The 25581-nt window shown below is 55.7% G+C and overlaps 1 protein-coding gene across 1 annotated transcript in view; it reads right to left on the bottom strand.

Annotated features, from left to right (window-relative positions):
* The window catches only part of ALK (ALK receptor tyrosine kinase), a 630248-nt gene that overhangs the window by 14920 nt on the left and 589747 nt on the right, over positions 1–25581 (bottom strand). Inside the window, exons 13-23 of the mRNA XM_053924484.1 lie at positions 19078–19228; positions 13160–13291; positions 12295–12439; positions 9547–9729; positions 8210–8308; positions 7573–7725; positions 6485–6589; positions 4656–4842; positions 3919–4009; positions 3775–3839; positions 2319–2448 (exon numbers count right to left, since the gene is read on the bottom strand). Of these exons, the coding sequence (XP_053780459.1) occupies positions 2319–2448; positions 3775–3839; positions 3919–4009; positions 4656–4842; positions 6485–6589; positions 7573–7725; positions 8210–8308; positions 9547–9729; positions 12295–12439; positions 13160–13291; positions 19078–19228 (1441 nt within the window). The remainder of the gene's footprint in view (positions 1–2318; positions 2449–3774; positions 3840–3918; positions 4010–4655; positions 4843–6484; positions 6590–7572; positions 7726–8209; positions 8309–9546; positions 9730–12294; positions 12440–13159; positions 13292–19077; positions 19229–25581) is intronic.

The raw sequence follows: 25581 nt of genomic DNA, 5'->3' as shown, positions 1-25581 counted from the left end.
CCTTCACGCAGTTGGAGCCAGCACTGGGGTTACAGGACCAGAGCCAAAGACCCAAACCTGAGCACTAGTCCAAATCAGAGCTTCCCTGTACACGGCGACCTCTGGGCTCCAAAGAGCCCCCCCCCCCCCCCCCTCACTAAGCACGTGCCAGAGCCACTCCCCATGGATGTCACCATGTCCCACACACACACAGGGACACTGGGGGATGACGAATGACACCGTGAGTGAAGAGATCCCTGACTTCTTAATGGCCTTTGTCATTATCAATGGACTCGGCAGCTCCTAAAAGACTGATTAGCCCGTGTCTGGCACGTAATAAAGCCTCAATAAACATTTGTGGAGAAAAAACGGTCTGCAAAAACATTGTTTTTGACATTTCAAAGGATCTGTCTTCTGGAAAAGATGGAGTCCCAGGACCAAGTGGCATTTTCATCGGTTACCAGTGAATTTCATCGCCACGCCCAACGTGGTTAGCCTGGGCGTGCTTTCTGTCCCTTGCGTCTGTAATCTGCCAGCCACTCATGTCTGTCCATTTGCTGTCTGAAGCCGGAGCCCCTTACACAACCTCGGGGGTGCTTGGATCCCGCAAGTCCATGGAACCTCTGAGCTCTGGGGAGGGGGGGAAGGGAGGGTAGAGACCTTGTCTGCTTCTGAGTGCCCAGACAAGAACCCACACACCGTAGGTCATCACGTTGGCCCTGACAGCCTAGGGGGTTCAAACAAATGAGCCAGGTGGAATTCAGGCCTTTGAATTCAGTGAGTTCCACAGCCTGGCGGACCAACTCCCTGCCCTGCCCCGCCCCCCATATTTCTCCAGCCTCGATATCCATTAGCTGTCCCTCCCTCCTTCAGCGCAGGTAGGATTCACTGAGATGAGCCCCCGCTGCTGACTCCAATCACATTCTGTGGTTGACCAGACCCCGCCCAACTACGCTGGGTTTCATGGTGCTCAGAGTCCACACAGGCCCAGTTCTCTAACCCTCTGGGGAGCTGCTACCACGACCTAGCCTCGCTGTGGCCGTCTGTGGCATCCCCAAGAGGGTCATTGGGAAAAGGGCACAGTGGGTTGGAAAAAACACTGTGTCAGGAGTCATAAGCCTTGAGTTCTGGGTCCCAACTCCTCCCAGCTCTTCCACGTCCTGTGTGGCCCTGGCGAGTCCCTCACTGTCTCTGAGCCATGGTCTTCTCCTCCGTGAAAGACCTGTGCTGTTCACTCAGTGGTTTGGAGAAAGGAGGAAGCTGATGGGGACTGTTACAAAGTGGGTCCATGTTTCTTTCCCCCATATCCCCCTGCCAGGCATGCTCGGGAGCACACGCACACTCATCGTTTCAAGGAGTTAGATGGGATGCTTAAATGTCAAGATGGGTCTCCCAGACTAAGATATTCTAACTGGAGCCTGGCCGGAGGTGGGGATTGGAGCAGATGTGACCTTTCAAGGTTTCTGCTGACACCCGGAGTCTCTGAGAGCAGAATGTTCAGCTCTGGGCTTTCCATAGCAGGTGTCTGTCAGTCTTCCTCTGTTTTCCTGGGGGTGGGGAGGGTGTAAGTCTTCTCTGTAGTCCTCACAGTCCAGTGGCAACTCCAGGAAGCCAGGTCCGGACTCCGGGGTCTGCTCCGGTCCCTGGCACCCAGGGCCTCCCGAAGAGCCTGGCAATAGCAGGAGCGGGTGGCTTCCCAGTGTGCTGCGTTTTATAATTCAGAACCATGCCTAAGATGTTCCAGTGCAGCCCTCGGACTTCACGCTGCAGACACTGAGGCTGGATTGGGTAGTCTGCCCTAAGCCACGTGGCTGCCAAATGGCCAGGCCGGGCTGGGGTGTGGCACTCCTGGATCCATGCAGGTCTCTCCACTGTCCCAGCTCCAGCCCTCCAGCTTTAACACACACAGCACCTTCCTAAACATTTTTAGCATGTTATTCTGATAGTAAAACTACAAAGTTGGATGTTTCCATTTGAGAAGTGACAGTGGGGTCAGAACAAGTGGATACAGATAGACTCACCCCATGTCGGCTGTCTGGGTAAGTGACCTAGTTGGCATAAACGTCCCTCTCTGTGCTTGTCCCTAGTTTGGTTTTCCATGGTCAGCTGGCCATAAAAATGGACTCAGGCTGGAGAACCCATTGCACAAGGCTTGCATGAGCTGCCACGGCCACTGTCCACATTTTGTGCATTCTCTCCTGGCCATCTCCCCAGATCTGGGCCCAGGGGCTGACTCCCTGCCCCTCACTGCAGCTGCTCCCCAGGCTGCCCACTCTTGCTCCTCCCACCCCACTCTGTTCCTTGGCACAAGCGCCAGGGACAGACCGGTTCTCACTCACCGGGCGAGGGCGAGTCTCCCGGAGGAACGACTTGAGGTCCCCTCCTGCCATGAGCTCCAGCAGGATAAACCGGGGCAGGGCTTGAAGACTCACTCCAATACAGCGCACGATGTTCTGGTGATTGAATTTGCTGCAGAGCACAGGGGAGGAAGCAAATGTAACTGAGCTGAGTCTGGGAAAATCTTAAGTGGGGAAAGCAGCATATAACTTTATGTTTTCAGCAGACACGTTAGGTAAATGCATTCTGCAGACGGTAGCAGGGGTCCCATGCTGAACGTAAGCTGAGAATTGTCTCGTCACTGAGCAGGTGGAAGAACCAGGGGGCAGGCCTGGCAGGAGCTCAGTCTGCAGGAGAGTGTCTGGCTGGAGGTGGGAGGACCCTGCACAGACACCTGGGCGAGGAAGTGGGTGGGGAGACAGGAGAGCACCCAGTGTCATTTTCAGAGACCAGTGCGTGGACTGCCTGCTGGGTTGCACATCTGAGCCCTCCGAGGCAGAAGCTGGAGGACCCGCCAGGGGGTGTTGTGTGAAAGACTGAGAAGAAAGAGGGGCATATCCATCCCACCGTGGATTCCTCCCGGAGGCCCAGGGATTTGGGTTTTCTTGTTAACGTGTTGCTGCTAGGACACACAGGGCAGCGGGGCCCGGAATCTGCACACGGGCACACCCATGAGGAGTTGGAATAGAATGGTTTTGCCAAGCAGTGTGATAGAGTGATTTGGGTCTTCTTCTATAATCTTCTACTTTCCAATTTCATTCAGTAATCACGTATTACATGTATAATCATAACAGGAGTTATTTTCCAAGCAAGGTAGGGGGCCCGCTGTTTGTCCCCCTGTGGCTCTGGACACCACAGGCATACCACACACTGCCCTGCTTCCTTCCCTTCTTCCTTCGCCTCCACCAAGGGGAGACCCCAGGCTGCCCGACCCTGTCAGGATGTGTGAGGCTCCCCAGTGCCACAGGAGTCCATGAACCCAGCCAGATCTCAAGGTCAAACCCCTGCGTCCTCCTTAAAGTGATCTGTGGTCAGAGCCCTGGATACTGAGGTTCCAGTTAGGGGCCCCAGAGCCACCGGTTGAAGGAATCCAGGCCTCCTGCATGGGCCGAGGTGGGACAGCTCCCCCTCACGTTGGGGGCACGATTTGTGAGAGCAGGACCGGTGAAAGGTCTGGCAGTGGAGTCACCGGAGGGAGGTTATATCTTCCACGTCAAACACTAGCACGCTCTGTGCTTAAGAAGAAGGGAAAGAGAATGAAGGATGGCACAGGGATGCTGGTTGAAGGCAGAGGGGTATGAACTGAATGGTTAGGTCAGAGATTTTTTTCTGAGATAACCACGAGGGGCTGCTCCACCCTGGTAAGGCAAGCTAAGAATCTGGGGGACTCTCCAGCCGGAGAGGGAGAGGCGTGCGGAGCCAGCCCAGGCGGGGCCCAGGGCGTGTCTGCGGGACTACCTGATGATCAGGGCCTCCATGAGGAAGTCCAGCTCGTCCTGCTCGGAGCACACCTCAGGCAGCGTCTGGCACAGAGGGGAGGAGGCCGTGAGTGGCGGCAGTGAGCACTGGCCCCGGTCGGGTCTTCGAGGGAGCCCCTCTTACCTTTACAGCCACTTGCAGGGGGCTCGGGTCGCTGGGCATTCCAGACACCTGACCTTCATACACCTCCCCAAACGCACCATGGCCCAGACCCCTGCGCAAAGGAGAAGAAAGCACGATGAGGCAGAGGCAGGCCGGCTGTGAAAGGGGTCGTGCACACTGAGTGGCTGCCCACGCAGGCCGGGGGCTTCAGTGCAGGAGTCACACCCTCAGCCTGGCTTTGCCGCTCCATCCTGACCTCCATGGATTCATCTGAAAACTGGCAAGAGGTGTTCCAACTCGGGACTTGTGACAATGGTAGAACTTCGAGTCCCTGACATTGGTCAGGGACACAGGGGAGGTCTTGGCCTGGAGGCTTACACTGCCCAGGGAGGGAGGGTGGGACAGATCTCTGCATATACTTTGGTGGGGAGCACTTGGTGAGGGGCAGACAGGCACAGGGTGCTCTTTGCTCCATCAGGAGGAGGGAGGAGCCATGACAGCTCAGGGAGGGGGCACCTGTGTGGGTTTTGAGGAGAGTCCTGGTTCCTCCCAACTCGTTGTCCTCCCATTGTGCAAACCCTGTGAGTACACAGGGTGTTAAGCAATTAAATACCCCCCAAATGGCCTTGAACATGAACCTGTCTCCCTCTGGGAGGGTGGGGCTGGGCTAGCCTCCTGTGGCTAGAGAAATCGTGGTGCTGGGATGACATGCAGGCCCCCGGAACGCCCCCTTCCCTAGAACATGGCAGGGCACTCACCGAAGGAGGGTGATGTTTTTCCGAGGTACCTCCTTCAGGTCGCTGATGGAGGAGGTCTTGCCGGCAAAGCAGTAGTTGGGGTTGTAGTCCGTCATGATGGTCGAGGTGCGGAGCTTGCTCAGCTTGTACTCAGGGCTCTGCAGCTCCATCTGCATTGCTTGCAGCTCCTGGTGCTTCCGGCGGTACACTGCAGACGGGAGGAAGTCAGCCTCAGTGTGGCCTGGCCCAGGCAGCCTGGCCCTTGAAGTCTGGCACAGGCCACCCCCTCCAGGAAGCCTTCCTGGACCTCTATCCCCTCCTCTGAGATCAAAACCCTTCCACCACACTTAGTAATGTTAACAAAATGATTATAGATGTGAAAGTGCACTTTTAATCAAAAGATTATTTAAAGTAAATATAAAGATTAAAATCACATAAATGGAAAAGATTTTACTGGGTCATACAGGGGCAGAGACACATTACTTTGGGTCCGCTGAGAAGCAGACCCAAGACAGGATTTTGGAAAATGGCTCTGAGGGGAAGTGGGGAGTGAGCTGGGGGAGGCTGGGAGGACCATCAGACGGTGCTGAGAGTCTGGCCCCGCGTGCAGGAGGCTGAGGGTTGAGCAAAAAGCCTCGAAGGCCATGCAGTCAAAAGACGGCCCAGTGGGGCTCTTGGGACGTTCTGGAGCCGAGCTGGCCCTCAGAGGCGTCCCACGTCTCCAGAACCAGCCTGCTTGGTGTCTCTGAGGTGCCTGGCCTTTGTGGGGAGAGGGGGGCACACATGGCAGCGGAGTTGAGAGCAGCGGGGGCTCTGGGTCACTCACTCATGCTTCCTGTAGTTGGAGAACGGCCAGAGTGGACAGGGCCCTGAGCTGGTGCCTGAGGGCCTGCGCTCTAACTTCACCTTTGTTACTTACAGGCAGGTGGAGTGATGCTGGCCGGGTCATGTGACCTCTTTGGCCCCCAGCCTCCTCTGTAAGCAGGGAAAGTAACTCCTGCCCTGTCCCCTAAGCCCCCCCAGGCCCCACTGCCTAGGGTCGTCTCAATAAAATAAACTCACCAGTATGAAATGGTTTTGAAAAATTCTAAAGAGCTCGACCATCCCAAGGGACCATTATCTCTGTTGTCACACATGGGAGAGCACTCTGTAGGCACACTCCAGGGGAGGCAGCTGGAAACTGTGATTCACAGGGGGAATTCTGCCTTTAAAGCCCAGCCTCACCAGCTCTGGGCCAGGGCAAGTGAATCGGTCAGTTGCTGTGCGCTCAGCTGCCTCCCCTCCTCGGTGAACTAACATGTGTAAACCGCCTGGCATGTAGCAACTGTGCAACACATGTTTGCTCTTATCATCCTGTCCCTTTGAAGGATGCACCTGTGGGAATTACACGTGCTGCCATCTCCATGGCCACCTATGGGGTCTCTCTCCCCCGAGGAGGCTGGTCTGAAAGTGCCACCTGGAGCCTTTCCCTCTGCCTTCCTTCACATCCCTGCCCACCTGCCCTGGGTGTTTCCAGAAGTAGGAGCCTGGCTGCAGCCTGCTGAAGCCAGTGTCTGATGGGACCTGGAAGTGACATCTGGGGACGGGGCTGAGATTGAGCTCTGGTGTCCACCTCTGCAGAGTGCTCCCCACCCCCCGGTCTGAGGGCAGACAGGAAATTATTTACGGGGCTGAGGTTCAGGATCAGGGGCTCCTAGGGACTCACAGCTGTGCTGGGGGCCTGGGCTGCCCCAGCCACCACCCACGCAGAGGGACACTCAGGGTCCATGGCAGAGCCCGAGGCGCTGCCCTGCTCTGCCAGATCTGCCCTCCTGCCTCCCCGGGAAGCCCCAGGGCTGGGGCACACTCACCGACCATGATGCCAGAGAACGCCAGGACGAGGGCGGCCACGAGTGCCGAGGTCACAATGGAGAGGACCAGCGAGAGCGGCAGGTGGGGCTCTGGGGTGGGCGACACTGGAAGACAGGTTCCCCCCAAGACACCAGTGACTGCACTGGCTCTCCTTTGAGCTGACCCGAGTCAGAAATGCCCTCCCCGGCCAGGACAAAGGCTGCCTGCCCCTCTCATGCCTGGAAATCTCGTCCACCCTTCTTTTCAGAGGACCTGGGGCATAAAGCAGGTTTATCCTGCTTTACAGCCTTCAGAGTGACTTCGGGTGAAGGAAGCACAGAACAGGCCTAGATGTACAATTCTGGACATTAATCCAAAATATCCACGGCATGACGATGGGCTGGGGGTAAAAGGTGAGCCAGCAGTGGCTGTAGAAGATATTTGGGGCTGTAGGTGGCAATGAACTTGGTCTGACCCAACTACAGAGGGTGCCCGTCAGGGACACTCTGAGGCTGAGTTACTTCCTGTGGCCTCGGGAGGGGGGCTTCCAGGCGCCACAGTGACATCAACCACACGGCAGAATCGTGCCTGGTCCAGACACCATGTTTCAGAAGGGACATTGGAAACATCTGCAGGCGTGGGGCACCAGCATGGAGAGGAGACATTAAGCTGTGTCCCACGTGAAGGATCGAAATTCAAGGGTCATTTAACCTGCAGAAGACGTGCAGGAGGAGGACATTCTTGACGGGCTGTTGCCAGTGGGGACCGGCAGGGTGGGAGCTGAAGGGGGCGGTCTGGAGGAAGCACATGCCTTAGAAGTATCTGGGTCCCTGGAACTCGGGGTGTCCCCGTGGAGGCAGCATGGCCTGTGGGTGGGGGTGTGAGGGTTCACGCTCTGCATCGGGGTGGGGCTAGATGACGTCGGGATCCTTCGGGAGCCGTGACTGTCCCTCACACTCAGGCCTCTCTGCCTGGCTGTCAGAGGATCCACACCGGGGCGGACGATGGGGCGGGGCGGTCAGGAAGTTTACAGAACTGCATCCAGCGTCTCCAGAACCATGGAAACCAGCGGAGGCTCAATCTCTGGGCCCCGCCCCCACCCCCTTACCAATGCAAGACACACCGTCCTCAGCCAGCACCGTCCCGTGCTCACAGAAGCAGATGACCTTGTGGCTGTCAGGGTCCATGTGGCACTCGTCTACCTCGCAGTGGCTGCAGTTCAGGTAGTGCTTAATATTCACCTCCCCGTGGCCTTCCATCACTGTGGACGAGGATGGAGGGTTAGCCCTGGGCGGGGCCAGCGGAGGCCGCCCTGCAGCCCGCCCAGCCCCTGCATCTCTCTCCAGCCGGTCAGTGTGGGTCCGCTAGTCCCTGTTCCCATGTCCCACAGCCTCCGCAGCACTGCTCTGTGTGGGAGAGTCCCCGGTGCACCGGGGAGTGGAGTTCAGATGTGTGTGTGCACTGGTGGAGGTGGGTAGGGGGGTCCGCTCGCCTGGCCCTTAAGTTGGTACAGACCCTGGGCCTGCTGCACGTTCTAGGACCGGCCTGCCTGGTGGTCGGTCTTCTGCCTCTGTCCACATCAGGCCACACCTCCTGACTCCCAGAAAACTAGGTGAGATGAGTACCCGGCAGCCTTGTCTGCCCGCGACCCACAGTCAGGCCTTTATGTCCTCGGCAGCTCTGAGGGGGAAGCTGGGTGGAAGACCTGGCCTAAGGAAGACGGTTCTGCACCTGGCAGAGGGTACCTTTCAAAGCCGGGGTATACAGGACGCCCAGGGGACTGATGAAGGACACCCCGTCCTCCCCATCCATCTCAGGGTCATTGTTTGAGGCTGCGTTGCCACCTGTGGCAAACCAGAGAAGAGTTTAACGCAGAGAGGTGGGTGCCCAGTCTCAACACACGTGTGCATCAGCGGGTCATGCAGTGGGGTCAGTGAGGCGCCTGGGAGGGAGGGGTGATGGGGAGGGAAGGGAGGCGTGGGCACAGGGGCTGCACGTGGGGCTTGGTTCGTAGTTGCTGTGTGTGGGGTCCTCCAGGGTCCAGGCCAGCTCCCATGGGGTGTCCCCACTCCACTGGGGCCCCATAGGAAGCAGTGCATGTGAACGAGAGCTGGAAAGCTTCTAGTGTCACCAGGCTGGTGAGTCCCATAGTGCCTCTTCTGGGATTGGCTGGGGCAGTGGCACTAAGAAACTGCTCTGCAGTCCCGTTGGGTAGGGGTTGGGACATGGGGCCCCTGTGCCTTTAGGCTCCTGTCCCTCCATTCAGCTGGGGCTGGGTTATCTCTGGGCACCCCCCTTGGGCTCCGCCCACCCACCCATGGCTTGGAAAAGAAGAGCATCTGGTTAATGCAAGCATCTTTCACGGCATTAAGCAAAACACAGACAGAACATCACAGTTTGTGCATGCATTGTGTCCTAGTCTGTGGGGACAGTGGAGCCACCATTTCCCGGCCTCTCAGCTTCAGAAGGCTCCTGTGCTCTGTTCTAGCTTGGAGGAGAGCTGGGGCCAGGGGCCAGGGGCCAGGGGCCAGCTGCTTGCTAAAGGGCTGGGCTACGCTGCCCACAGTTGCCCTCTGGAGCAGCGCCCATCAGCATAGTGAGTGGCGTTCTGAAGCTGGTGGGCTGGGGCAGGGAAGGGAAAGTGAGGAGTCCTGGAGGCTGGAAGCCACAAACCAGGCCCTTAGGGAGCTGGCTTGGCAGGGACGTGGGCCAGGCCATCCCAAGGGAGGCATGGGGTTGAGAAGCCTGGCCTCCGAGGTTCTCAAGCCAGCACATCCTTAGGGGCGGCTCAGAGAACAGTCTGAGAAGCCAAAGCCCCTTTATCATTGACTTTGGGGCGATCAAGAACCATGCGGGATCTTGATGCTGTCGCTGTTGAAGCCTTGAGGCAGGATGCTGGCTCGCAAGCCAACACCCTGCCTCTGGCTGGTCCCTGGGCTGAGCGGAAGGCGTGCGCGGTCACATCACAGTCCACATGGGGGCAGCCAGGGGAGGGCAGGCGAGGGCAGGAGAGGATGGGGAGGGGAGGTGCCTAGGACTAAGAGGAGAGGGGAGTGACACCTTGAACACAAATCATCTTTACCTATATATCCTCCGCCTCCTCCACCTGAGGAGCACCCCCCTCCACCCCCTCCGAAACCCCCTCTGGTCTCCCACCCCCACTTCTTCATGGCCTGGGGGCAGGAATGTCCTCCGGTGGCACCCTCCAGCAAAGATTTTCCAGACCAGAGCAAGGAAGTGTTATCATTCCAGCCACCTCCACCACCTGCGGGGAGAGACAGAGGAGACTCTAGTGAGGCTGCTGGCTAGGCTAGGTCAGCCGCTGGATCTGGCAAAGGAAGCCGGACTTGGTGCACTTTGAGGGGCCCCGGGAGCCCCGTCTTCAGTGCGGCCTGGGAGCTGCAGTCCGTAGCTGGAAGACCAGGAGCATGGCCTTGGTCCTAGAGGGACCCACCTTGGCTATGGCCGTGTGTCCCGGTGGGCACACGCCTTGTACCACTGCTTCCCGTCAGGCCTCTGGCTTGAGAGCCCTGAGAACGCCTGGCCAGGAATGGGGTCGGTGGGGGACAGGCAGCACGGTGACTCAATTTGTTCCTCTGCCTTCTCTCCATGTCCACCAGCTCCCGAAGTGCTGAGCCTTTGCTCCGTCAGCTGCTTCCCATCTCAGCAAGCGCCAGGACCCACCAGAACCCGAGCAGCCAACTGCCAAAGCCCTGCCGAGGCCGCCACAGAGAAGCCCCTGGCAGGAATCCTGGGCTAGGCACCAGATAACCCAACGGGCTTTACTGTTGCCAGGGCAAGGACTTCCTCATCCTGAGCCTGTGACTTGGGGATAGAGACTCGCCTCAGCGGGTCGATGTTTGGATCAGAGGAGGTAGTGAGCATGTGAAGCGCTTCACCATGCGTAGGGTTTACTGGGCACGTGCAGGCAGGGCACATGGTGCAGAAGGCCCCACCCCCTGAAGCTCAAGCAGCATCTTGCCTGCCTGCTCCTAGGGAGCTGCTCCGAGGTCAGGAGCAGAGAAGGCAGGGGAGGGGTGACGGATACCCTGGTGGCATTGGAAGCCGCTGGAGCTGTGCTTCCCAAGGCCCGGGGCAGCTTTGAACTCTTGCCAAGGATGTACTACGGACAGAGAAGAGGTGGAATGCCACTGTATCCGAAGGCCACAGGCTGATCCCGGGAAATCTTTCCTGCTGGCTCTAGAGATTCCAGGACCTTCTCTCCCCCAGTGCTGTCTCACAGGACGTTGCAACCAGCAGCCTACCCCAAAGACCCCAGAGCACTTCTGGCTCCAGCAGGTGGTGGGTGGGGCACCTGGAGAAACAGCAGTGTATGGGTCTGCTGGAACCGTAAGGGTTAATGAACCTGGGAGATTCTTTTGGACCCAGAAGGGGCTGCAGAGGGAGGCTGGGGTGTGCGCGTGTGTGGGGGTGTGGGGGTGTGGATAACTATGGCTGCTGTGCTACAAAGAGGCACCAGTATTCAGACAATGAAACCCAGGTCAGGAACGAGCGTGGGTCTAGCATGGGGACCCACAGAGCCAACCAAGGCCCTCAGGCCAAGTCATGGGGAGGACCCTCTGTCACCTTTGGAAATTAGAGGGGTGCTTAGGTTTCAAGGGCTGGTCTCCTGCCAACCAGTGGGTGGCTCTTGGTGCCAGGTGGCAGAGGGAAGGCCTGCTTCCCTGGCGGCCTGAAGTGAATTCTGGACGCCACCGTGCAGAGCCACACACGGAGTAAATGCATCGGGACGAGCTGGGCCTGACACCTCTGCCGCTGTCCCCTGCCCCACCCTCCCGCCCTTGCCCGGCGTAGGCCCCTACTCCTTCAAGCAAAAGTGTGGGAAAGAAAATAATGGACATAAAGATAAATCAACAACGATGTTTTGTTTTTTTTAAATGGATTGAGTACGAAACAGTTTGGCCATGTCGAGAAAAAAAAATTCTACTAACTTTCTGTAAGCCCACTGACTCTTGTAAAATGGGAATAATAGCACCTTTCTGGAAAACCCTGCAGGATCGCTTTGAAAAGCATATGTATAATAGATGTGGGAGTGTTTTTTAATTTATTAAATCTGTACCTATGTAAGGAGCACTATAAATCTTGCTGGGGACAATTCTTCACTGTCAACCCAGTAACAATTTCTACTTTCTTCTGTCCCTAGTCATCTCTTGATTAAAGAGGAAGTTTGAGTATTTGCTTTAATTAATCTCAAATGATAGATGCCTTCAAAAACCCTCACTCACGCTGATTGCGGAGAAAATACAGAAATGCAGTGCCTTTTCTCTTTAGGGACGGCTGAGTTTGGAAGAATCAGAGAACCCCCCCCCCCCCCCCCCCCCCCCCCCGCTTCAGGCCTGGCCCCGTTTGTGCGGTGGGCTCTCACTAACCAGCAGGGAGAGCCAGCCACGCCGTTTTCCAGACAGAGCTTCCTCCAGGGAGGGGCTGCTTGAGCTGGCCGCCCCAGGCCTGGAGGCAGAACCCCGGGGGTCTGGAGGGCCTGACTCCGCCCAGAGTTCTCCCATCTGCTCACGGCCAGGTGCATTCAGTAAAACCCCAGGGAGGGCTGGGCTGGCCATCTGAATGCTTGGGGCGGGTCTCATTTTCTCAGTGACCTTCCACAAGTCCAACCCCGAGGTCAGCAGGGTGCGCTCTGCAGCCCAAGGATGCTGCCTGCCCTCCCTCCCTTGGTGCCGGGACCTATCTCAGAGCCCCCAGCCTCTCAGGTACCAGTGACTGATATGCCCACAGGTGTGTGAGGGCCCTGGCTGAGCAGGAGCTCGCACAGTCCGGGAGAACGTTCTGGGAGAGTGGGCTCGCACCACTGTACCTGCGGCTCCGGAATAGCCGTTGAGTCCTAGAACTGAGGAGTTATTCTCCAGTCTCTCGGGGTGGAACGTGTCTGTCTTGGCCCCGTAGGCCCTGCCACCACCGCCAGCCGCAATGATCAGGGGCACCGGCACGCCGTCCTTCATCTGGCCGGAGAGACGTTCAGAGATTGGCACACCGAGCTGGGCTTTCTCTCTGGGGCCCCCAGCGTCCTGGTTTAAATGTTTAAGGTGTCCCAGTGTTTGCTGGGCAGTGGGTGACAACTTGGAGGTCTGAGGCCTCTGAACTCTGCTATGACAGCCCAACAGCTCCCATTCCACCCCCTCCCCCACCCCAGCTCCTGCTACAGTCAGGGTTCCATCAGAGAGGAAAACCACTTGGGGGCCCAATCTTACAAGCTGTTTACAGGGCCCCTTTCCTGAAGCTTCATGGAGTAGCCTCAGAAGTTTTGGTGGGGGGGGGCAGAGCAGGCCCCTTTGCTCTTTCCTTCCTCTGCATTCTCAGGGTCTCTGGCTCTGAGCCCCCCTCCCCTGACCTCAGGGTTAAGCCCTCAGTGTCCCTGTCTGTGGGAGGACCTAGCAGGAAGCCTCTGCCCTTAGCTTCAGGCCTGGCTGCGATGATGATGCCAGACAAGTTCACCTCAGGACCGGGAGGGCGAAGGCCTGCATGGTGAATGGGGCTGCTACCCTGGCAGGAGAAGAGCCTGCCCTTTCTTGGAGGGAGAGGGAGCCCTGCATCCCTCTGGGCCTGGGTTTCCTCATCTCCGAGTGGCACTAAGTGGCATGTGGGCGCCAGGGCTGTCGTGAGGCTCCACCCCATGACACACGGAAGTCACTGCCTTGGGGAGCTGGCACAGCCCACCTCACCTTAAATACGTAGGTGGCTCCGCCCCCTCCTCCACCCCCTCCTGCCCACTCGTGCACGCTCCTGTTCACGCGGATTTCTTCTTCGATCACGTTGTTCTCTCCAATGCAGACTTTCTGGATTAATTGGTTTGTCTGTAGAAACAAAAAAAGCACCTCAAGTTTGTGTTCAAGTTTCTCTGCTTCCCAGCACAGATCTCCTATGTTTAAAGATAGGGCCTAGCTCTCAAATAGTTTACAGTTGAGTTGAAGAGACCAAAAAATATACCCAGATAACTGTCACTCTGGGCAGTATTAGAGAAGGACCACGAGGATAGCTTAGTCAGAAAATGCATGGGAAGTTGGGGGAGGGAGAGTGAACCCTTGTTGCCAACTGGTGATCAGGGAAGACTGCCTATAGGAGGTGGCATTTATGTGGGCCTTGAAGAATAAGGATATTTAAAAAAAGTAGAGCACTTATATTAGTTTCAGGTATACAGCATAGTGATTTGACATTTATCTTAGGAAGTGATCACCATGTTAAGTCTAGTGACCATCTGTCACCGTACAAAGTTGTTATGGTATTTTTGACTATATTCCACATGTTGAATACTACACTACATCTGACAGAGAGATTTTTAAACACAGAGAGTGAGAGAAGCAGTTAGAGCAGCTTGGGGGAGAGCAGCATGAACCCAGAAGATGAGTGGAATATTTGGGGAAATGCCAAGGAGTCTTTTTGGCCCAGAAAAGTCCATTTTAGGACAGAGAGATGGTTCAGGAGGATCTGTAAGGGTCCTCTGGACTCTGAAGAGGGAGTGACCAAGGGCCTAAGTGGGGAGATAGGCCTGGAGGGAGTGTGAGTGGGGGTGGGTGGAGGGCATTAAATGGGACAGTGGCAGGGGCTTTGGGGACAATCCCAGAGGGAGCTGGACGTCACTCTCTGGACAGTGGGGAGCCATCAGGTATTTAAGGAAGTTGGACTTCCGACACCTCATGGAAAGAGAAACACCGGGGGGAGACCAGACTCGGGCTGTATTCCCAGCTCATCTTCTGCTAAGTCGTTTCTCCTTTTTGGGCAACTTAATTCCTCTCAGCTCATGTCCCATTTCTTGCCTCCAGCAACCCCTGGCACAACTCTAAATAGAGCTCGCTATGTCTACCATTGAGAATGGCATGACTCCTGGAATCAGCTGGACACCCTCAAACAACTGGGGGGGGGTGCTTGACCTCTCTGACCCACATGTGTAGAATGGGAACAAAGACACCATAGGTTGTGGGTAGCAGAGGACGGTGTCTAGGTGAGTGTCTTGCATGTATCAGGGACTAAATAAATGGCTGCTATTTGGATTCACGTCTGAGCCCACACATGGTGCTGGTATGAGCCCAGGCCCCTGGGAGTCTCTGCAGGGTGTGGAAATTCCTGTGACACAGATCCCGGAACCCCCGAATAAAGGGGTCAGTGCTTCAAGAACAACCATCCTTATCGGCTGCAGCAGTTAAAATGAACTCTGCAAACGTCGACCTGACCTCGGAGGAAAATGACTTTTCTTTTACTTAATAGAAAAAAGGCCAATAAAACATCAAATTTCCATCAAATGCTGCTGAGTAACCAGCTGGTGGATGTGGCAATTCATCTTTAGCCACTCCTTATGCTAAGGCACTCGGGGGTGCCAGCAATGAGCACTAAAGAAATTTCCAGATAAATAGCTGAGATGCAATTTGTTTTATGGCATTTTGGATTTAATGATGGAAATAATTTGATACTTTTTAGAGAGGATTTGGTGTGGATGGAAGGCTGTGAATTGTTATTGTGGAAAGCTGACATTTCTCCTGTGTACGTGCAGTACCGTCCAGGACTGGGGGGTGGGGTGCGGTGAGGTGGGGGGCACTGATGGAAGGGAACCCCACTAACCGCTGTCTGAGGGGGGCATGAGATGCAAGAGGCACGCCGGCCTGAGCCCTGGGTCAGGGGACAGAAATGTGGGCGGTCAGCTGGGCAGAGTGGAGCACAGAATACAGGGCCCAGTCTGGTGGCTTGACAGGCTCTGCCAGAGGTTCGCTGAGCCACATTGGCCCAGGCTCCTCACCTCTCTGGACCCGTCTCCTCCTCTGTAAATCAGGGGGATGCCCAGTCTCAACCAATGGTGCTAGGACGGCCCATCCCCTCAAGCCCTTTCTTCCTCTCCTCTGCCACCAGCGCTGGGGTGTCTGGCCCTTGGGGATGCCTCTTCCTGTGAACAGCATCTGCAGACAGCTAGAGATTGCAGCCCTCGGGCTGGACAATGGCCTTTGTGTAACTAGAGCCCAGACCCACGCTCACCCCTGCTGCCCCTGCCAGGGTGTCTCCTTTAAAGGATGGGGGAGGAGGGAGGCAGGAGATGGTTGATTTAGCTTCTTGCTAATCTAGTCTGGCTCTCGAGAGACTCTGCTGGTAGCAGGGTAGAGCTGATCACTTCTTCATAACATAGTTTCTTCCCCTGACCCTCTTGAGCTTCTTCCCACCTCCCTGGCGCCTCCTCCTCAGCCTCCTTGCTGGTTCATCTTCTTTTCCCTGCTGGGCTCCCCAGACCTCAGTCCTTGGGTCTTCTCGTCCTGTCTCAGCTTTATGCTGATTTCTCCCAAATTTGTATCTCCACTCTAGGCCTCTCCCCTGACTCCCAGTGGCATATCCCCTATTGTCCACCGAAGTCCCCGTCTGGCTGTCTACCAGACAGAGCTCTGAGACTCAGCATGCCCGACACTGAGCTCCTGATCTTGCCCCAAACCTGCTCCTTCCACAGCATTCCCCAACCCAGGGGAGGGCAGCTCCCTCCTTCCAGCGGCTCGGGCATGGTTCTTAGAGTCATCTTGGATCCTTTCTTTCTCTCAGTTCATCATCTAATTGAGCAAGATATCCTTTTGGATTTTACATTCAAAATCCGCCCAGAATTTGACCATTTTCCTCCACTCCTGCTGTTACCATCCTGGCCGAAGCCACTGTCACCTCGTGCTGGGATTAGTGCAGCAGCTACTGATGTCTCTGCCAGACTCTCTCTCTGGGCCCTTGGGGTTTGGTCCCTTCTCTGCAGCAGGAGTGGGCCTTCAGATACCCAAACTGCATCAGTCACTTCTCACTCTGCTGCTCAAAACTCTCTTAAGGCTTAAACATGACCTCACCGTGGCCTGACCTGGTGCCCGTTCCCTCTGACCTTATTTCCCACCGCCTCTCCCTCTTGCTCCCCCCTTGGGGACTCGGACTCTGCTCTGCTGGACTCCCCAGATATTTTCCTGGTCAGTCCCTCCCCTCTGTCAGGGCTCTGCTCAACCATTGTTTTGTCCAGCAGGCTTTCCTTGAACACTCTATTTAAAATTGCCACCTGCCCCCAAACTCTGGCACAGCTCACTTCCCTTCCTGCCTTCTACACACTCTAACCCTTTCACATCTGCACAAACTGGTGACCTAGTTGTCTGTCTGTCCCTCCACCCCCCTGGCATGAATGTAGGCAAAGATATTGAGAGCAAAGATATTTCTCTTATTCACGGATATTTTCCAAGCTCCCAGGACAGTGACGGGCATGTTGTGTGTGTTCAGTAAATATTTGCCGAATCCGGCTGGACAGCGTGGGTGCTGCCCGAGCGTGTGCTGGCCCTTACAATGCCTGCCTGGCGAGTGGTGGTAGTGGTTTGATGCAACAGTTAGATCAGTGGTTACTCCCGCGGGGGCAACTGGAAATGTCGGATGCGTTTCTGATTGTCCTTACTGGGGGGTGCTGCTGGCATCTGGTGGGCAGAGGCCAGGGACCCTGCTAAACCGCCTAGAGCGCACAGGACAGCCCACACCTCAAAGAGTTACCAGCTCCCAAATGTCAGTGGTGCTGATGCCAAGAAACCCCGAGTCTCGCCCCAGGTGAGGCTGGGAAGCAGCTGCTGGAGCAGGGGCTGAGGGATGTATGCATGCGGCGCCCAGCAGTAGGCGCTCGTTCCAGGCTCCATGCAGCCAAGCACGTGGGAAGAGCGACTCTACACGGATGTGCAGCTGAACCAACAAACCTGCGAAATCCTGCGGTTTAATTTTTAAGAGTCCACTTCATCTTCTAGAGTTCCCTCTCTAGACATCATTTTGGAAAATTCGAGATTGAGGTAGTGCCTGTAAACAGTCTTTTTTTTCTCCTTCTCCCAGGGACTTCCCCGGGGTTGAAGGTGGGCAGCAACAGGGAAGACCAACTCCTTGCCCCAAGCCCATGCTATGCTCGGTCTGACCAGCAGAGGGGGCTGCCCCCATCCCTGGCTGAGAATTGACTTCTGAACTCTCCCTGCGCATCCACCAAGTTGGAGAGCAAGGAGGTTGATTAATGAAATGATAAAGTGCAGCAACCCAGAGGAACCAGTAGATTATAATTGAATTTTTTTTAAAAAGGATGTGGTCCTGTGAAAAGACATAACTGATTACAATCTAATCAAGTAAAAGTTCCTTGCAAAAGTCAATGCAATCTTTCTGCTTAGATGAAAGAATTACATTAGTACTCGATAAATACCTGTGGAAATTACAGCAGCCTGCGATTTAATGACTTAATATATTATATCAGGTTGAAAAGTCCTGATTATAGTTGCTAAATAAAAGTGGGAGTCCAGCCATTTCTCATTCACAAGGTTGTACCTGCGAAGCTTACTCCCGTTGCTTTGTTTCAACCCCCGAACCCGGTAGGGGCGGGGGAGGCTGTGCTTTGCTTCCGGCCCAGCGTGTAGCTCTTAGAAGCCCTGAGTTTATTTTGTGGAATTGAATTGCTTTCTCAGTGGCCCTTGCTCTCACACCTGTCCCCCAAGGCTACCCCCAGGGGGAAGCGGCGCTTCAGGTGAGGGCGGGGTCTGGCCCAAAGGGAGACACGCCCCCCAGGGTGTGGAGCTCCTGCCAGGGCAGCCAGCACTGCCAGGGCCTGACTCTCCTGAATGCGGGAAAGAAGCAGACAACTGGGTGCTGGGGGCGCGGCTGCTGCTTGATCAGTCTGCACTTCTCATTCTCCCGGTAATGTCGGACCACCACCAGCTTTCTTGGCTCCTGTTGCTGGGGCTCCCCACATGTGACAGCTGACCCCCACCCCCCGGGGACGGGGGCAGAAATTGGAATGACTGGCTGTCTCTGGGGCTGCTGAGAAGGGCAGCCTGGCTTGTCAAGTGGTGGGCTGTATGTGGAAAAGAAGAAAAGGCTATAAAAACCGAGGCCCCAGCAAAATCAGGAGCCCAAGTCCCTATTTTGTGCTGTGTCATGAGTGACTCTGAACAAGTCCCTTCGCCTCTGTGGCCTCCATTTTCTCATCTGTAAAAATGGGACAAGTGGGTTGCATGGTCTTCCAGCCCTGATCTGTGCTTTACCACTTTTACCGTTTTAATCACACAAATAACGAATAATATACAAGTGCGTTCCTTTTCCAGCCACATCAGACCTTACTGGTTGATAAAGCACCCTCACCTGCAGTGCCCTCGCCAGAAACAACCACTGCTGTCTGTATCTTTCAGCGCTTTTCCTATGCAGCTACAGACATACAGATGCCTAAGAGCTGAACTGGAAATGTTTAAGCTGGTATTTGTCTGTTTGTACTGACACAGACAATGGTGCCCTAGCAAGAAAGTCTAGGAAGTAGCTGCAACTTGCACTTCTGCTAAAGGGAACCATTTGCTCCTTCAAATGCAATTTGGTTCTTCATTTTAAGGGTCACTTCTGAGACCCGTGCCTCAGCCTTGGTCCCTGTGGGGCTGTGAAATCCCAGCAGCCACACCACAGGCTTCTCCTGCACCCGGATGATCCTGGAGAGGGAGGAGCACTTGCAGGCAGGACAGGGGGAGAGTCCTGCCACCTTTGAACGTGAGCTCCCGGAGGAGTGTGTTGGGTATTGGTGCCCTCTGTGGGGCCTTCCAGGGTCCTGGGTGGACATGGAGGAGACCCCCCTGCTCTGGGCACTTACGCTAGGGCAGGCGTCTTCCCCCTGCTGCCCGACCAGGATGTACAGCGTGTCACCCTTCTCCAGGTTGAAGATGCCCAGCACAGACACACCGTGGGACCGCATCATGGTGTTCCTCCCGCCTTTCCCGCCAGCGGCTCCGTAGCCTGAGATGCTGCAATGGGACAAAGCACACGGGCTTCAGCCATGGGATGAGGGCTGACTCCCTTCCGGCCAGGCCGGCATCTTCCCGTGGGCCAATGCACCCCCACGCTGGTCCCCAGGGTTCTCCCCTGCATCAGGCCCCGAGGTCAGCAAGGAAGTCCCCTCTCCCCACAGTCAGGAAAGGACAGCAGAGTCTGGAGAGGGACAGGGAATTGTCTTACTGGCAGAGCCTGGAAGGTAAAGAGCTGGTACAGGGTGAAGAAAGAGTGAGGGGGAAGAGGAAGACTGGGAAGAAAGAGGTGGGGGGAGGACAGGGCAAGTCTGTGCTAATGTAGGGTGTTGAGCTGAGGGAGCTCTGAATACTCGGGGTTTTCCCATTACGGATTTACCCCTCTGTCCAGAATCAAAGGGCTCATGTGACCTTAGACAAGTAACTTAGCATCTCTGTTCCACACCCGTCAAATGAGGATAATCAGAGAACTCACCTTCTAGCCCCTGCGTGTTGCCAGGATTAAAGGAATTGAGACATGCAGTCTTAGAATTGTGGCTGGTACACAATAAGCACTCAAACGTATTATTATTGTTGTTGTTGTTATTATTATCATTATTATTGGTGGGACTAGCAGGAACTGACTTTGTAGACAGTTTTAAATTCTCCCCATGGGAGTCTAGACGCAGGAAGGTCCCTCATGGAATGAAGAGGACAGCACTGTTTACAAGCACAGACTGTTGCTTCCCACCCCACCGGTAACTCCTTCTGGGGCGATCTGCATGCAGACAACAAAGCCAATCCTGATAAAAATAAAAACAGTGTGGGGATGTGGGATTATTTCCGCTGCCTCTCAGGTTGCTGAGGTTAAGTCAAGCAAGGATGGGGAAGAAATGACTCAGCTGGTGAACCAAGAGGGGCATGTCTTACAGACAGCTAGCATACCAGGTACAAATGCCCCCCCAGAGACCGGCTGCGAGGGAGGGACCCAGAGGTTTTCATATCTCCATGTACTCAGATGCAGGGTCCTTTAGGGGAAGCCTCCAGGAAGAGAGGTGAGGCGGTCCTGCTCACGTGGCTTCTCCTCATATGATTCCAGGAAATTCCCCACGTTCCACGCCTGTGAGGCACCTGCTGGGGGCTCCCTAAGGTGGAGCTCAGGCCTGTTCTGCAGAGACATGCCTGGAGGGCTGACTGATGGCCAGTGTGGCAGGCGAGGAACGGGGGTCTCCACAGAATGTGGAGGACAGCTGGCACCCGCCACCCTGTCTGTGGCCGGGCACTGCCGGTGCCCACCACGAGCCGGCGTGGTGTGGCATTCTGTGCACAAGAGGACCTGTGACGGGCTCCGGACCGTCAGGGGCTTGCAAAGAAAATGGGGACGTGATTGTAGTTAGGAAAAGGGAGGAGTCACCATTAGGGGGGCTATGCTGGGGGCACAAGGTGGAGGGAGCCAAGGACTCTGGGGTCCCCTCACTAGAACGGGCCATTTCCTAGCCGTATGCCCTCTCAGAATCCCAACCTCTTCCCTAATCAAGTGGGAACCATATCTTATTTTTTGAACTCACAGGCTAGTGGGGGTCAACATCAAAAGAAGCTAATGGGGTAAAAAGAGAAAGTGGGAATTCTGCACAAAATTAGGGTCGTCTGGTGCTCAGGGTCCAGGGGGAAGACCGAGGCCAGTGGCAGGCATGGAGATCTCGGCTGGTTGCGGGGTGTGTGTGGGGGACAGGTGGGCAGCGGGCATCACGGTGGAGATGACAGACGGGTAGGACTCTCAGATAAGCAGAGGGGGTGGAGGGTAGGAGTCAGGCCTGTGTGAATGGGAGTGAAGAGGCAGGAACTCCTGGGGTACTTGTGACTGCGGCAGGTGGCTGCGGGTGGCTGTGGCAGGGGCAGGGGCTGTGGGGCTGCAGAGAGTGGGAGGGGCCGGGGCCTGCACACCCTACAATGTCCCAGGCATGGATGTGTAGGTCCCTGCTCCAATGGCCGTAAACAGTAGCCGTTAGTAATCTGACAGATGAGGACACGGAGGCTCAGAGGGATGAAGTGACTCATCTGAGTCCTCACACCTGGCAGAGCCTGGTCCATACCCCCGAGTTTCCTGTCATGGAGGCCATTTCCTTCCTAACGTGTTGCTGTGAGCCTTATCTCCATTCCTGGTCAGGGGGTCTGAGAAGACAAACCCTGCTTTTGACCCATTAGAAACAACAGAGAAGGTGATAAGGACAATTAACGAGCTGAGTGAAAAGAAAGGGTTTTTAGTAAAGGCAAGCACAGAGCATTATTTAGCTCAGGGAAGGGAAGCCCGGGCAGGGGCAGGGGGGAGTGGGGGGAGTTCAGAGACTCTCTGTGCAGAGCTGAGAGATGAGCAGTGTGGGTGGCCTGCCTCTGTCCTGGGGCTCCGTCTTGTTGCACTGGGAAGCCTTTGGACCTGAAGGGGTGGTTTGTGTGGAAAACTGCCACCTGAGACGGAGCCCTGGTCCTGCCCACTCCCGCTTACGGCTGAGAGGTAAGCTGTACACTTCTCATCATTTTCTGCATCATTTACATAGTCATTTGCATCAATCTGCATGCATTATGAATCAATCTGAAATCTTTCACGTGTTTAAATTTAGCCAAATTATTATATTTTATAAGTTGTTCCTGTCACTTTGCCCCCTCCCTAAGCCATCTTTCTTTTTTTCTGCCACCTCCCAGCAAGTCCAAAATCCAGCCTCCCCTCAGTCTGGACTGAGTCCTTGGCGATGCGATGGGATAGAAAGAGCCGTGAGCTCTGCTCTGCTGGCTGTGTGACGTGGGCCAGCTTGGTTAACCTCTCTGAACCTCAGCTTTCCCGCCCAAGGAGAAAAACAAGGTCAAGGGCTCCCACCCCCATGGGGACAAACAGTGCATCTGAAAAGACTGCAGACCGCTGCCAAGGGGTAGGACTTTTGGCTTCGGTCAACTCCATAGAGCCTGAAGCAGGCAGAGAGCTTGATGACTGGGAGCCAACAGCCAGATTTTACTTTCTTGTCTGATGGCCTCAGCCCCACAGTTTTTACCTGGATTATGGACTGGCTTAAAGGCATGGGGAGCAGACCACTACCTGTCTGGAGTAACTGTAGGGGTCTCGGGAGGTAGTGTCTCCCTGGTCAGCCCTCTGAGGGCTGGAATCTCACCACTGAGCTTCATTCCTTTGGAAGCTTCTAGCTGCTACCAGGCCAATCTCTGGAGCAGGATGTATCCTAATAAAAACAGCACGGATACTCAGGGCCAAGACCAAGGTGAGGCAAGAGAGGCACCCTCCCCCGCAGGTGCCAACCCTGCACTTAAGTGTCCCCCGGGGAGCCAACGCCTCCTTAAATGTTGTGTCCAAGGCACCTTGCTTCCCTCCCCCAGCCTTGGCTCTGCCAATGTTACTAGCTGTGTGACTTTGGGTAGGTTACTTACCCTCTCTGAGTTCCAGCTTCCTCATCGATATAAGGGAGATATTAATAGCTACTTTGAAGGACTGTTGTGAGAGTTAAGTGCGACAATGCCTATAAGGGACCTCACTCAGTGCCTGAAAGGCAGCCAGTGAGCAACACAGAGTAGCTTCTGTTGGGATGTCGTGACACCCCTGTGGCTGAGCCTGTCCACTGCTCTCCAGGGAGTGACTTCTGGGAGTGAGAAGAGTCAGTGACCCCTGATTCCTAGAGAGCAATCGGCAGAGCAGGGTGTGGCCGAGGGAGCCTGGGGCCAAGGCTGCTCAGTGTCCCACAGGCCCTGCCTCTGTAGACAGCCAGTGGGACTCAGGCCAGCCTTGGCACTTCTGAAGACCCCAGAGGAAGCTCGGAAGCTTTCTCCCCATCCCTTATAAACAATTTATTTTTGATGGCTGACAAATGACAAATTAATTTACCTGCCACTCAAGTGGGGAGTATGACTCGCAGTCATTCCAATTCACTGGCAATTACAAGGTACCGTTCTCAATGAGCGGGCGCCGTATTTCTGTTTGTTTGCTTTTCCTCATCTACGTCCATGGCCCCTGGTCAAAATGGATGTTTATTGGGTTTGCGTTTTGTATTATTGACTGCTTGCTATTGTTCTGTGCCGTTATTGAGTTGTGAATCTTTTTTAAATAAAGAATTAGCAGCAAATCATAGTGGCTGCGTGCTGGACCCCGAGGTGAGGGCACAGCTGGTGTGCGGCCCAGTGGCTGCGTGGGTGCCACACCTCGAGGGGGTGCTGGGGGTGCAGGGGGGGCAAGGAGTGAGTAGGCCCCGCTTGGAGAAGCAGGAAGCACCTCATGTCTCCCCTGCATCCCACCCTGGGCTCAGCCTGGAATTCCCAGCAGGACCTTGGGCAAGTCCCTTTCCCTCCCCCGAGGCTTGGTTTCCCCCTTCCCGAAGTCGGGACAGTAAGACCTGCCCTGCCTACACTAGCCTACAGGGCTACCGTGAGCACAGGAGGCGTGTGAGTGTGCATGGGGCTGGGTCAGTGGGAAGTTCCTGCTCAGATGGGGAGTCGATTACCCAGGCAGGTCATTTGAGCCATGAGGCGACACCCCTGGGCCAGCAGGGCCAGTTGTCAAGGCGCCTACCTCTTGCTGTCCAAGTTCTCTTCTAGGTTGCACCCGTGCGCAAGGGTGCACTTCTTCCCGGCACCCCACCTGACTGGGGCAGCCTGAGGCGCCTGGGAATGCCAGGGCTGGAAGAGGTCTCAGTGGCCCCTCCCTCTGCAGAGGGGTTGCTGTAGGGAGGGGAACGCACACACACTGTCAAGGTCATACAATGGACATGGCGAAATCAGACCCAAACTCCATTCTGCCTGCAGCCCATTGATCTGTGCACCATCCCCCTCTCCCTGCTTTTGCTGCTCTGTGCTCTTCATGGCCATGGCTACCTGCACCGTCACTGTGACAACCAGTCACGACTTGCGACTCTCTTCTATAATCATCCAGGGCTTGACTGATATTGTGGACCGTTATTTAACTTTGCCGCCCTGTGGTCTTTCCAAAGACTGTGATGCTCCAGAGTCTCAGTCATCTAAGTCCCACCGCATCTACTCGGTGCCCTGCACAGAGTGGGAGCTCCATGGGCCAGTGCCCTGCACATAGTAGGAGCCCCATGGCTATTTGTGGTCGCTGAAGCCAGGTGATGAGGAGGAGATGAGTGTCAGTGATGGAGAGCGACAGGAACAGCTGTGGCCAGGTCAGCTGGCAGCATTGCTGGCTCCAGCTGGGGTCAGGGACCTCTTGTACGTTATGCCTGAGGAACAAGTGGACTGTGAGAGAATTGCTGTCCGGGGCTGTGGGCTGCCCGACAAATGTTTTGTGGGCGCTGTGTGTGTGTGCGTGCAGTGGGGGAGGACTAAGGGCTGGGGAGGGTGCTGAGCCCTGGGGAGGTAGGAAGGAAGGAAGAAGAAAAGGAAGGCAGGCGGGCTGTAGGAAGAGAGGGGGAGCGAGAGGGGAAGAAGTCAGGCAGAGTGAGAGACAGCTGGCCGGCATCTGCTGGTGTGGACTGCCTCTGCATGGCGATGCCACGCACAGGACCACACTGAATCTCAGTGGTCCCTGGAGCACAGCTCTGCTGGCACTGTCTCCATGACACTGTGGGGCGGAGGATCTCTCCCACCCCAGCACGCACCCCATAATCAATGCTTTTGTTGTGTGCTGCTTCAGCCATACTGGACCGTACCCGCAAATGTTCCTTAATCAGGTGCTCTTCTCGCCATTACCTTAATCCAGCTCCTTGAGATGGTATCGGCCACGCATTGTCTCGGCTTCCTCAGCACCCCCAGCATGGCTGTCACCCTGGCACCGCCTCTTCCCCCAGTCCTCCAATTCTGCCCATTCTACCTCCCCGACAGGTCTTGGCCCTGCACCCTCTCTCCATCCATATTTCCCCTGCCCTGGTGTGTAGCCCTTTCTAACTCCTGCGTGGGTGGCCCTCAGCCTCTCCCTGCTCTCTCTGCTTCTAGGCTTGTTTCTCTCACTGCCACCCCATGCCGTCACCAGAGGGAGCTAAAGGCATTTGCCAGGCGAGGCTCCAGCCCCACTGCCGGGTGTCTCATCTGGCAGGCCAGGGCCTTGCCCAGGACACCACCCCCACCAGGAGGCCCTCCCCTCCACTCTGTAGACAGCTCTTACCGCCTTCTAGACTTAACACAGTCTAGAAGCCACTCCCGCCCTCAGCCCTCCCCCAGCCTCTGACTGCAGTGCTCCGTGCGAACCTCCACACGGTACTTCCCACAGCACTCTGAAAAGCTACATCCACCACCCTCGGGAGCTGGGGCTCCTCTCGGGCAGGGGGCATCTTGTTCGTCTTTATATACTGTACTCAGTGTGTTTAATACGGACCGCTGAGATTTGCAAAGCAGGTCTGGACGCCAGGACCTGAGTTCTCAGGCTG

The sequence above is a fragment of the Desmodus rotundus genome, chromosome 5, assembly GCF_022682495.2.
Source record: "Desmodus rotundus isolate HL8 chromosome 5, HLdesRot8A.1, whole genome shotgun sequence".
In the NCBI taxonomy this organism is placed as follows: domain Eukaryota; kingdom Metazoa; phylum Chordata; class Mammalia; order Chiroptera; family Phyllostomidae; genus Desmodus; species Desmodus rotundus.
The sequence above is the reverse complement of the archived record's forward strand: the minus strand, read 5'-3'. Positions and strand labels throughout refer to the sequence as shown.